General features: G+C 36.4%; 1 protein-coding gene across 4 annotated transcripts in view; it reads right to left on the bottom strand.

The window, feature by feature from the left end:
* Window positions 1-2,588: 2,588 nt before the first annotated feature.
* LOC136845015 (soma ferritin-like) overlaps window positions 2,589-14,004 on the bottom strand; it is a 14,001-nt gene continuing 2,585 nt past the window's right edge. The window contains exons 2-5 of one of the 4 annotated variants that reach the window (XM_067114695.1): window positions 8,731-8,935; window positions 5,308-5,532; window positions 4,990-5,076; window positions 2,589-4,491 (exon numbers count right to left, since the gene is read on the bottom strand). In XM_067114695.1, coding sequence (XP_066970796.1) covers window positions 4,393-4,491; window positions 4,990-5,076; window positions 5,308-5,532; window positions 8,731-8,935 — 616 coding nt within the window. In that variant the 3' untranslated portion in view covers window positions 2,589-4,392. The remainder of the gene's footprint in view (window positions 4,492-4,989; window positions 5,077-5,307; window positions 5,533-8,730; window positions 8,936-14,004) is intronic. The other 3 variants (XM_067114701.1, XM_067114711.1, XM_067114717.1) reach the window with 3 other exon arrangements.

The following is a 14,004-nucleotide window of genomic DNA, read 5'->3' as shown; positions in this document are numbered from 1 at the left end:
ATGCCACAAAGTAGGCCTAATGGTGATTCATCAGCCTCTTTTGAATCACTTTGTCAGAAACATCCACACTTAATTGTTTCACTTTCAAAAGCACACAGGATTGATCTCAAAGAACTGAGGTAAGCAGGTTACTCAAGTGTCAAAGGCCAGGTCAGACCTGGAGCCTTAGGTTAAGTATGTTATTATCATTATCATCAGTCAACCAGCAACCATAGTTGAAAATGCAGAATCCTAAATTTCAAAGCCTCCAACAGGGAAAGCAGCCAAGTACAGACTAAGGAAATACCAAAGTAGTGGGAAACTATAGTAAATTTTCGCATATCCCATAATTACTTTATTTATGGACTGATTCTTTGTATCTCATCAATTAGCCTCTATCAACACATTTTCTTCTATCCCACTTCTTTAGCAAATGAACATGGTAGCTCCAAGATTATTAGCCAATGATGCACTAGCTTAACTGCCCTTTTTCACATATAGCCCTGTATTTAACAATCATTTGTAGCCTTAGTTTGATTTCCTGGCATCTGTATGCCTTCGATGTCTGTTTCTAAGCTGCGTATGACTGCAACTGGTTTTGATAATTCCTACTACTACTACCATTGGCAAATTTACATGGATACATCCTAAACTGCCTTTCTTTAACCTAATCAAATACGGGGCACCCAGTTCCTACTGAATCAGGATTGGAGGAAAGTTGCTTTACCATCCAGAGTGAATAAAAGACACATAATAATAGCACACGTAATTATGAGCTTTATAAAATATTGCCTTCACTAAATACGACATACCAAAAAAAAATTAGGAGATTAGGTCAGCTTCTAGGCTATACAAGTAATTACCAATTCCACAACCTTTTCACAAGATTGGGAGGAAAATTCCAGTACCAAGCAGCCAAGGACCCAGTGCCCAAAAGTATGTTAGGTTTGATTCTATGAGTCTTTAATTTACATTGCCCCATATTCTGCTTAAATTTTCTTCAGCTTGTGAACTGCTCTTATTTACATATGACCAGGCCATAAACTTTTCCTTATGCTTCTTTCGTCTTTTGATGGTGCAATGAACTTTTTACTGATCCAACTCCCAAACGAAAAATATGGTTTCCTACTCAGGCTTCCCCATGGCTGATATCTTGCAGTATCTGGGTAGAACTACAGAAAAGCTCCACATGGTTTATTACCTTGAAAATTGACTCTTTCTATGGTATTTTGGTTGCTTACCGAGAATTTACCATTATATTTTGTAGGTCGATTGTAATTAACCTGTTATTAACCTCAAAACTGATATTGTAATTCTTTATTAACTAAAATAATAAAACCCCTTAATATGTACAGTAAACTGATGCCCCCTATTATTGTGTGATGCCCCTCAAGGGCACAACCCAACACATCAAACAAACACCAAATGATGAAAAGAATGCTGATATTATTGTGTGCTCCTGGAATGCTACTTTTATATGGAGTTTTATGGTTTGGTACAGTGAGTTTCCTTCACCAGGGGGTTAATTACAAGTTAACTACAGTCGACCAACAAAATATAATGGTAAATTTTTGATAAGCAACCAAAATACTATAGAAGAAGTCCATTTCAAGGTAATATCCCAGGCGGAGTTATACCCTAGTTTCACTTTGTTTGGTTTTATGTGCAGCCCTCCACATCGCCCACGTATGTTTTCCAAATAAGGTGCTTCTTATATTTTATAATTGCATTTCAGTTTTCTTGTCAGTATCATGGCTCCTGCAGGATAGGAAAAGTTTTTAGTTCCATTTTAAATCTGCATTCTTCGTGTATGCTCTTCACTTCAGGAGGTATTTTGTTGTACAGTCTTGGTGCGCAGTGTACAAATGCTCTCTCGCCTGACTTACAATTTGTTCCTCTAGGTTCAAATACCCTAGGCTATATGCTTCCTTGCATGTCTGATTACAGTATTCATTTCGAGTTTAAAGTTCTACTCAAAGATATTCTGCTTACCCAAACAATCATGACAAAACTAATTTAAACCATAAAAACAGACATTTGGAAAATTACATGCTATGATTTAGACGTTCGGCAAGTGCCTCAATCAACTCATCTCAGCATTATCATTTACGAATACTATACACCATAAACTTTTCTTACTAAATGTTACGAAAATATTAGGTTAACAAATTACCTTGTTGTAGTATATCTATTCCTAGTTATCCGAGATTCAAGTAACCTGTCCACCAATGACACCGGCAAGGATCTACAACTACAAGGTTTGTGAGAGTTGTCAAAATGTCCCGACAGTAGTAGTAGTAGCAGGCGTGATTCTCCTTTGTAACGGAAAATATTTACATATAACCAGATAGACAAGACACCCAATGGTCAGGCTTTTCCTTTGCAACGGACAGCTGTTTGTTATAATGTATTCATGACTTTCACGTCATTTTATAAGGTTCTCCTCGCTGAATATAATTATAAATACATACATATCCACAGTATATATATATATATATATATATATATATATATATATATATATATATATATTGTTCATGAGTCTGAAGGTACTTCACACACATAAAATAATTGCTTACATTAAAGGAATATTGCAGCAACAAGCCAAAAGAAATGATAGATTTATTAAAACAACATACCAATTACAGTAGTTGTATTCCTTTTATACATATAGTGAGAATCAATTTGAATAAAATATTAGAATATTAAATACTTGTGCGATATTGTTGTAGCTATACTTAATAGTAAGCAAGCCTATGCCCACCCATGACTTCCGTATGGGTTAAATCAAAATATGTCTTTGAATTCTTATCCTCAGTACATTGGAGGAAGGAATAATTCTATAGGCAAGTTTGTATATAATAAAAAGCCTAAGCTATATACAGCTAGGAACAAGAAAATTAACGCCTTACATATATGTGTATTGAATAATCTGCTACTAAGTAAAACGATTGTAAATACCATTATTGCTACCATAAATACTAATTCACAGAGAATACAAACTTTTTTGTTCACAGTCATATGGTCAGAATCAAGACAATAAAAACGACCTCTTCTATCTCAGTTTCGCAAATGAAAGGTACAACAAACAGCTCTGTAGCTACCAGTAGGCACTTCAGAAAGACACAATCTTCATTTCAGAGTAGGCCTATTCTGTACACCTAGCTCCATTGTGCCCTGTCACGGAAAACAAGTCGGGATCTAATCTAGGCAGAATGCCGGAGAACAAAAATACTAAAAGATGGAAAGGTACTGTGTTATTTTATTTATTTTATATTAACGAAAAAATAAGTTTTATTTTTAATGTGTAAGGGTCAGATTGCTAATTTTTTCACTGAAGCCCTACTACCAAATTACAAACGCGAACCTGGAACCTACTCACTTTCATTGTATTACTGAGGAATGTTGGTTTCAGCAACTTTCACAAGAACAGGGTTGATCAGTTATAAGACTGTCTTTTATTTATTTTTTTACAAATTATACGCAACGGTGTCGCAACTTTCTGTGGATATGCAATATTTCTAAAACCGGGTCCATTTTAACTTAAAAGGAAAACCTGTTGCTAAAACTTAACAACTTGAGTTGCCCATCATGTTACGACAGCAGCAATGGCAAAAACAAGACAAGTTTAGGCATTGTTTGCAGCTCAAGGAAGAGGTCTTTTGGACCAGCTTTGGCTCAAAAACGCCTTCGGAAATGGTTTAGAGTTTATGATAAAGCCTCCTGTATCATCATTGTCAAGGTAACTTGGGCAACTGAAGTAAAGTTTCAAAAAGGAGACGTTACAGAAATAGCAATAGTTACAGGACATTATGTTCGCTTAAACCTTGTGTTTACAAAATGCATTCTTTATAATGAATGTCTGATTGTAAAAAAATGCATTCTACTAGATAAACCTTCTGGCTAGAAAGTAAGTTCTTCAAGACGAACTATTGCTTTAGAAATCATTATAGGTCACAATGTGCAACTTAAGTACATAAGGGCTAGAAAACGATCATGAATAATTTACGAAAAAGCAATTACTGTCTTATTCACGGAGCTAAACAGAACAGACTTTGCTTGGAAGAGCAGGAAGTCAGGCAGGCTGGAAAAGAAGTGCTTGTCTGCTAGAGCAATGGCAGTAGGCAGTCTGGAAGAGAAAAGTTTGCCTGGAAAAGCACCGAAGGCGGGTCGGGTGGAAGAGACGGGAAGAGCTTCGATTGCAGGTTAGCTGAAAAAAAAACAAAGCATTCTTGGATGAACGCTTGGGGCATTGTGGCTATAAGGAAAGAGCGTTCCTGGAAAACACTGGAAGTAGTTTGGCTGGATGGAAAGAGCGTTCCTGGAAGAACACTGGATGTAATTTGGCTGGGAGGAAACAGCATTCCTGGAAGAACAACCAGAAGCCGGTAGGCTGGAGGGGCTCATCAGGAACTAATTTTGCGGAAGTTTATCGAACATATATTCGCCCAGGCCAGGTCCTACTCGCTCCAAGTTAGTGATGTACTGACTGATGGTAAAGATTTTCTCGACCTGAAAAACAAAGCCCAAAATTGTACTTTATGCTTAACATTATGAAAAAGCTAATATTATTAACTAGTAAATTTGTTTAAGGCATCCATTATAAGAGAAATCCAGCGATGTGCATGATGTGAGGATTAAAAGTGTTTACGCTAACTCTCATATATGCACATAAGCAAACACACACACACACGCAAACTCAATTAAAACCACAGAAAAGAAAGAAGTTCTGTTATGTACTTGTGAATAGCAGAATGGAGGCTGATGTCTAATTATGTGCTCAGAATGTATTTCATGCCTGGCTCGTGTGATATCAGTTATCCAGAAACATAGCCTACAGTGAAAACGTCATATCCATATGCACATATTGTTGAAATTGCATACTGGTATGGCAACAATTGCATATGATTTTCAGCATAACAGAAACTGTCAAGAGAAATTAATACTGAGTTATTTGAGAGAGAGAGAGAGAGAGAGAGAGAGAGAGAGAGAGAGAGAGAGAGCTGTTACCTGGGGCGCGAGGAAAGCGCTTTGGATGAAAGAGGCCGCATGGATATCATCGTGTTGCATTGCCACCATATGCAATTCCAGCAATTCCTGCAAAGGAACAGGAAGGAATTCGGGATTAGGACTACTTCTTTCTGAGCCATAGACCTAACCTCTTCATGTCTGACAAGTTACTAGAGTCACGGAATCCGAAAGCAGTGTAAACTGGGGGTGGGGGTTCTGGAGGGTGGTATCTGGCTACCTATGGGAGAAATTAATGTACTGTCACAATTATTTCTAAGCAGCTGAAAAGACTACGACGAAATGAAAGGCAATTCTCACCTGATTGATAGTCTTCTCGAGTTCCAGTGCTTGGATCATGGCGTCTATGCCCGTCCCCCAGTCGTTTGTAGTGGGGGCGGTGACCTGCTGGAGATTGACCTGACCTCCCCTCATGTTCTGATACTTCATGAGGGCTTCAGTGCGTTCCCTCTGCTCCGTGGCCATCTGCTCGAAGAATTTCTGGAATCCTGGCAGAGCGATGTCACAGCGGCCAAAGTAATGCGCCTGCGAATTAAAACGTTGCAAAAGTTTTACATATATTTCTCTTTATGAAATCCTGTTAAATTTTTTGTAAATATGTAAGGAGCACCTGGCGGAGGGTTGCGAACCTCTGAGTGAAATTAAAGGCTCCTTAATGGCGAATGAGCTTTTTCCTATAAGGCCAAGGGAGGTCACTCATTTTACTCCCGTGAGATTCCGGGAAGTAAAAATATGATATTCTCATTGTTCTGCATTGTGGAAGCCACCAGATGACAAAGGACGTGTGGTCTGGTTCCTGTATCCTGAACTAATGTTTCATGAAGGCAGAGAACAAACAAGTTCTTTAAGTTCTAGGGTTTTGAATGTGAGGCGATATGGTACAGATGGTAAAAAATAGAAGAAGTTTATATTAGTTGCTTTAAGGAAACAAAGCAGGATATTGTGGCACTTAATTCAAAAGAACAGATGAAGTGAGCATGATTGGAAAAGACAGAAAGGGTGGTTGTGCTGTGTGATTTGAATGGATAAGTAGGTGATAGAGAAAGTGTGTTCTGAGAAAAATTTGATTGCTGAGGATACATGGTTTCCAAAAAAGGGCAAATATTCGTATGTACGCAAAGTACAGAGAAAATGCAGAGATAAGAGTTTTTTTATATGTTAATGCAGAATAGATGGAAGGGTATGTTAATGTATGTAGTGATTTAATTGGATTGGGTGAAGGTATATCTAATCATTATCTGGTTGAAGCAAAGTTAGAAAAAGAAGGTAGGATCAGTTGGAGAGGAGGGGCTGAAAATGTGACTAAATATAAAAAAAATAAATAAATAAATGGGTGTGACAAAATAAAAATGCAGATATCCTTAGAACAATCACATGGGCTGATTGCAAAATACAAGTTTTGGAGAGGTCATAACAGATATGCGAATAAATAGAATTCATATGTGTCACAGCAGGTAAAAATTTTTATGGAGCAAGAAAAAAATTCTCTAAAACTCATAACATGAAACCAGGACCAGTATGCAAAATATCTATCTATCTGCAGTTTTTTTTTTTGTAAATTAGTTTCCTTTTTTCTTAACACTTTGTCCTTCTAAACAGCCACGGATGGAAACACGAGCTTTATGATGTCTGCAAAATTCATTGTGTTAAGAAAACAGCGTTTATGTGTTTCATTGCAAATACATATATATATATATATATTTATGATGTCTATAAAATTCATGTATGTGTTAAGAAAATACAGTGTTTATCTTTATATTTGTGTTTATATTGCAAATATATATATATATATATATATATATATATATATATATATATACATACAGTACATATATATATATATATATATATATATATATATATATATATATACATATATATATATATATATATATATATATATATATATATATATATATATATATATATATATATATATTATATATATATATATATATTGTTAACCTTGTATTATAATGATCTTGATAGGAAATCTCTTGATAATAAGATTATCTAATCTAAACCCATTTTATTGAAAACTAATTCAGTTGAGCAAGTAGAACTAAAAGCTATGGAAAATTGGTCGTTCCTCGACTTTCCTCGTAATGGAGGGCGTGTCTAAACCTTCACTTTGAAGGTCGTATCTTAGGGAAATTATTGCCACTAGTGATCTTTTCTACAAGACTGGCTTTTAATTTATGCAGGAATATGCTCCAAGGCAAAGGCAATCTATTTCTGAATTTACAATGTTTATCTTGAGAAGACATTTGAGAACTTTTTTGCATTTTTGTCTAGGCGGGCTCTCCCATTGTCTGTGCGTGTTCAGTTATGTCGATGACATCACGAAATTGAACATCATAATGTAGTAGAAATTTTTATCTTGATTGTGACATTTTCTCTATGAGTGAATTATGTCATCTTTCATGGTAATGGACACGGAATAAGCATACGATAATCTTCACAACACATTAAATATTCATACTTTTAAATCTGTATAAGATTAGCATGATTAATGAGGAAACATAAAAGTCAAGATTAAGTTGTTTATTCAACTGATTTTTAGAGAAACAAAGCATATCTTCAGAAGGTGTTACGTTTAACTTTTCATATTTTATATCAATAATCGCCAGCTTACAAGACGAGCGTATACATTTATTCATTTATTCACTTTTTAGGAAGGAACTTATGTGTTCATTTGATAATATTTTTTCTACTCTTATTCTTCACTGGGCACTTTCATATATGGAACGTTACGAAAATACTGGATAAAAACACATGATTATTGTCTGCGACTGTACCTTACTTGTGGAGAATACTTACAAAAAACAAGCAGACAAACAAACAAGACACAGGTGGAAATAAAACCCGAGCCTCACTTGTCTGGGTCAGGTAATTACACCAAAACTGCACTCTCACCTTCTTGCGGTAACATGATGTGCTTGCTTTAAAACATTAAAATATTACCTTTTAAATAATGTACCCTCAAAATCCTGTAGGGGTTTCTCCCCCTCGTGTCTCCTCTCTTCTTCTCCCTTTGTCCAAAGAAGCCCAGAGCTACCTTCGAATTCCCACCCCCTGTCCTCCATCGGTGGCCTTCGATAAGTGCGCGTGTGAACTGTTATTTGCATTTTCGTATTTTCTCCTAAGTAGCAGTAGGGGTTGCGTGCAAGCAAATGCCCTGCAGGGGCCTTTGAAGGTCAAGGAGTCCGCAACGTATTTTTTAACGAAGTGAATTTTTTAAATGTGGAAAAATAAAGATAGCCTCTTGAAGGTCAAGATGATGGGCTGGGGACAAGTGATAGTCAGAGGTAATTTCTGCAATGCTCGGGTCCAGCAGTTTGGAGTTTTATGACTTGTCTGCTGGAGGCTTCTCTCAGCTTTGTCATTTCATGATTTGGATCTTGCACAATGGCATAAGGTTGCCAGTTCCATCGGCCTCTGCATAAAAATCTCTGCCACTGTACCGTTGAACTGAAGGAAAGTTTTCCTTCTTCGCCTAAGCAGACCACACTGAAACCCGCAAATTGACCTTATTCGGTTCACGGATTACGTCTTTCCGTTTATCAAGGTATATATTCTTTTATTTCTTCTTTTTCCGTCCTTCATTTTAAGAAGTCTTAGGCTTTATTCTTTATTTCTCTTCCTCATGACTGGGGGTCGTAAGGACAAAATCCCTGTCGAAAAATATTGCAAACGTTGTTTTCACAGCCATTGGAGACTTACCATACTGTTGTAAACGTATCCGGAGTGCATGTAGAAGTTGATCTGACGGTTGATTCCCGCCTCCGTCCGGTCGTTGAAGTTGTGGCGACACCGCGAGACGTGGGCGACGCCGCTGTAGGGGTCGTGCCTGTGGCGGTGGTGATGCCCAGAGTCGTCGTCCTCATCCTCCTCCGTCGTCGGCTGGTCGCTGCGGAATCTGTAATGACTTCGAAGGATAAGGAGTCATTGTGTGAGAGTGTCGTCTGAAAGATCTGACTTAGAGTTTGTTTTATTATTTAGTTTTTCGTTGCTTTTTTGAGCCTTCCTAAGATAGCATGAGTGGATATTAAGATTTTTTAATATAGACTATAATTATAGTTATATATGCTTACTGGTTACCCATTGAGAATAGCATGAACTCCGTTTTTAAAAGCACACATATAAAGCGACAAATTTTAAGAGGTCTCTTAAACGTTAGTTATGATGGCATCGTTAGATATTAAGGCATGATTTCATGTAAATGGAAAACCCGAGAGATTGCGTTATCTACACGGAACTGAATTTGATGTGTGAATTGTATAATAAACGACCCTCCATTGCAAACAAATTCTCAAATATATTTATCTTGAAAGACACCAGTCTTCACGGCAATGAACATCAACTTCAAAAACTGGTAGAGCGATTTGCATGACCGACGAAAAAGAAAAATAAGATAAGAAGAAAAGAAAAGAAAAGGTAAATTAAATCATTACAGGCTGCGAACTCCACGGTGGCGCCAAGGAGCAAGTTCGGCTTCGCATTTCTCAAGCTCTGCAACAGTCGAGTTACGCATTTAAAAGACTAACCCCGGCAGCCTGTTGCATTCGGTCATGTCTCTAAACGGCCCCTGTGTCCTTTAGAGTCCTTAAGACCAGCCTAAAAGTCCAGTTTTCTGTTTTTTTTTTCTTTCTTTTCTTTCGACTGCATCGCTTAGACGAACTACTGGCTGTTTGTGTCCCTGATGGCGCGAGTAACCCCTAGGCGCGTTTTCCTTTTGGGGAGAATAGTGCGCATTTCCCCGTTCTTGTGTTTTGTTGTTGTTCTTTTTTTAACAGGTTTATGCCGGTTGGTATAAGATTGGTGAAACTTGTCTGCATGGTCTCATTTGTTATTTTGAATGAATACGATGATTATTATGACCACTAAATTATCATTACGATATCTCATGTTAAAATACTTGGGTAATTCTGAATAAACATACAAAACAAACGTTAAGCGGAGAATTATTCTCTTTAAAAATTACACTTTCCACTTCATCTCGAGAGGAACTTTGTTATAGTATTGAGTGTGCTTGGAAATATGATTTTAATAACTTTTTCGATTTATTATATTGTTTAACTTAGTGATAATTATCATTATCTATGTTACTGGAAATAAGTTTGAACGTATTAGGGTTTAAAAAATACATGCCATTTGCATGCCTGCTCATTTGAAAGCTAATTCTAGTCTTATTTAGTAATTATCTTCTTAAAAAATACTCATCGTAGCATGAGTCTTAAAATGGAGAAGCAAATCCACAGTTATGTATATGTACAGTACATAACTGATTTATCTTTAAATATATGCACATATACATAACTGTGGATTTCCTTCTCCAATCATCTTATGGTATATCTGATTTTGGGATTTCATCCTATGAAAGGGAAGAGTATACTATGGCAAAAGCGGCCTTAAAATCCACCATGCCTATTGTCAGGTATTATCAGGTAAATTTTGAATCAATATTTTCGGAAGAATGATCGTTCAAGATAATAATAGTGATAATGCTAACACTAAGACTAAAATTAAAAAAAATTCTTGTTAGCATTCGCTCCTGTGCATCAAAAGCTCTTTGAAAAAGTGTTTCACTTCTCTGATGAAAAATATACGTCATGAAAAGTTAATCTGTTCTAAACGACGAGAAACTTCTCTCTCTCTCTCTCTCTCTTTGTTTTTGCAATTAAGCCTAAACATGTACTGACGGCTCTTCATAAACCCAGTTATTTTAAGCATCGAAAAAACTCCACTTCTCACTAAAACTTGCAACAGACAATTGGCGTCTGGTGCAAGAGGCAGTGAGCCACAATGACGCCAGACCATTGAGATCGTTTCAAATTCAGGCTTGCTTTTTAATTAATTCAATTTGCGTGTTCCCGATACTGTTATTAGAGGTGCGTTGCCTATTGAATACATAGGACAAGAGATGGATTAGGGGAGAATTAGTATAATTACTGTGCAGTTCTACTAGATATCACAGTAACAATACACTGCCTGACAAGAGGGGAGAGAGAGTTTCTTTCCTTCTGTTCTCTTATCATGAGAAGATTAGTAAGGTGATGGATAAGATAGTGAGATGCAATTAGTCTTTTGCAATGTGAATGAACCTCTAATCAAATCTGAGAACAGTCAGGATCACAGTATAATATATATATATATATATATATATATACATATATATATATATATATATATATATATATATATATATATATATATATATATATACATATATATATATATATATATACATATATACACACGCACACACACACTCTCCAGTGTTTCCGTTTCCTTCAGTAGTTTTATCTTTATTTATATATTCATCATTCCATATTTTTCATGATTCAGTTATACATATATATATATATATATATATATATATATATATATATATACATATATATATATATACACATTTATATATAGTATACACACACACTCTATATATAATATATATGTATATGTATATAATATATATATATATTCTCTTGCTAAACTTATGTCACCTCAATCTTCCTATCTACTCCTGTATTTCACTCTATAAATTATTCACTGGGTACTTCCATTTACATAGTTATAATACGGTATCTGATCTATTGTGCTCTTTCAAATTATCTCTCTTTTTTTTCTTAACTGTTCCAAAATTTTGATGGAGTAATGACCTAAGAAAAGTCAGAATAACCTTTCCGGATTCGGTCCAGATTCAGCGATGCTGGCTTTTGTAAATCATTGAACAACGATACTATTTTGTAAGTCAAAACTAACAATGCCCAGCTGTCCTTTCTCCACGGCTACGACCTCCTCGCGATGTTAATGCCATCTGACGCGTGGAATCTGCAGCGTTCAACACCTTTTTTTATTTGCTTGTTTGTAAAAATGTCTCAGTTTGAAGATTATTGCGGTTTGGTACGGGCAACCAGCCTGGCCAGTATGGATAACTCTCTCTGGGATCGAAACACCTTGATGTGATGAATTTTAACTGATATATATTATATATATATATATATATATATATATATATATATATATATATATATATATATATAATATAGATATTTATATATTTTTTCCGAACTCAGAGATTCGTACAGACGTGCATGTCTACGGGCAATTATTTCATAAGCTTTCACTTACAATTCTTGATATGTGTTTGTGGATTTGACCAGTTCGATATCTTCTTACCTTGGCACACGAACTTCCACCTGTGGAAGCATGGACACCGGACAAAGAATCTATTAAATAAAAACCAGTGCTTGCATGGGAAGGATCAATCCATTTGGCCCGAGATAGGATAAAAAGAAGAAAGTGTCACTAAAGCTCACTGCATCCTGACCTTAAGGTCTTGGTAAGAGAAAAAATAAAATGGAAACTGAAGGAGGGATATGAATGTTAGAGGAACATAAAGCAGAATGGAGAATATACAGTTCACCCGCACATCTACTTAAAATTCTAATGCCCAAGGAATTATTGTCGGCAAAGGAGACACATAGGTAGATGATTTGACTCTGTTAGAGGACTGCGTTCATGAAAATTACAATACATAAAAGTTTATAGACAAAATATGTGATAAAGATTGTCAAAAAGCAGAAGTAAAAAAAAAAAAAGCTATGAGAGTAAACACAAGTTGTAAGAAATCTCAGAATGTGGGAAAATTATTCAGTGAGGGAAAGAACACTTATCGTCAAATCAGAGTCTAAGCGAGCCAAGATGTGATCCACAAATCACTAGGCTAATCACAGAAGCTTGGCATGACGTTTCAAACCAAATGCCCCTATCAGTTTCATCTGAGTCTGAAGAAACTTGTCCAAGTACATTAAAAAGGACAAGCAAATTTTATCCTCGGCTCTCCAAATCTAATAACAAGTAAAAAAAATAAAATGAAGTGAGATTAAAAACAAGTAGAGAAGACAGTAATCCCAGTCCTCATGACCTGATGACAAGAAATAAAATGACTACTGTTGGAGAAGCAAGCAGAAGGCATCTGAATTACAGCTCCGTCATGCAAATGCAGCTCAACAATCAGCACTTGAGACAGCCTGAGGAGAGCCAGGAGCTGGTAATTGGCATGCACCCCGCTGGGAGCTTGAGCTATTCGCTGGCGGGGACCAGTGGTGAAAAAAAGCGGGGAAATGGTCCTGTTCAACTTTACGAGTGGTAGTGCCTGTGCTGTCTGTCATTCATGCATGGTAATCAATGCTCATCTTTATGTAAGGAGGGTGATCGTGCTCTTCTGTTAAACTGTTGGTTAATGATGCGTGAAATTTAATTGAAAGTAAAAATTAGGGCGAGGAGGTGACGATGCGCAGGAATAAGTATGTTGGTCTTTTTTCTACTTCTCCTCATTATCGTTATCATTACTATACGCTGGCATCAGGCGCAGTTGAACTTGGGTTACTGAATTATTAAAGAGTCAGTGACTTCCACTGCTACTTGTGCTAAGAACATCCAGTAATTAAAATAATCTTATGAAAAATATATAACCGGTCATTATGCTTCCATCATGCTTTTCGTATTCATTTAGTTTCAACAACAGAATTCTCGAAATTAGTCTTACTGAGAAAGGAAGAAAATTACTACGACGGGAATAAGATACTTCATTATTAGTTAAATGACCTTTAACAAAGGACACAACGACCCCAAGCTGTTCCAATATTCTAGTAGTACTTGTTGGCGGTCTTTCCTGAAAGACATCCGTCTCTACGAGAAAGTGGGACTGGCGAGACGTTAACGCCAATTTTCTTCCTGCTTCTGATTTTTGGATCATGAACTTCCGCTCAGGAAGTTTCTTCTCTTACTTTTGTCTTGTTTTCTTTCGGTTGTGGGCTTTGACAGGACGTTGGGCTGCCCGTCCCATGGACTTAGAATTTGGGGAAAACCATTCAGGAAACACAAAGAAAGGAAGAGAATAACTCATTCTAGAAGTGAGTGATTTGAGGTGACAGACGTGCTTTATGATGCTAATAATCTTAGTAATTTTCGTAGTGATTCACAAAGGAA

Source organism: Macrobrachium rosenbergii, chromosome 2 (assembly GCF_040412425.1).
Source record: "Macrobrachium rosenbergii isolate ZJJX-2024 chromosome 2, ASM4041242v1, whole genome shotgun sequence".
NCBI lineage: Eukaryota > Metazoa > Arthropoda > Malacostraca > Decapoda > Palaemonidae > Macrobrachium > Macrobrachium rosenbergii.
Note: the sequence above shows the minus strand (reverse complement) of the source record. Positions and strands in the feature narration are given on the sequence as shown.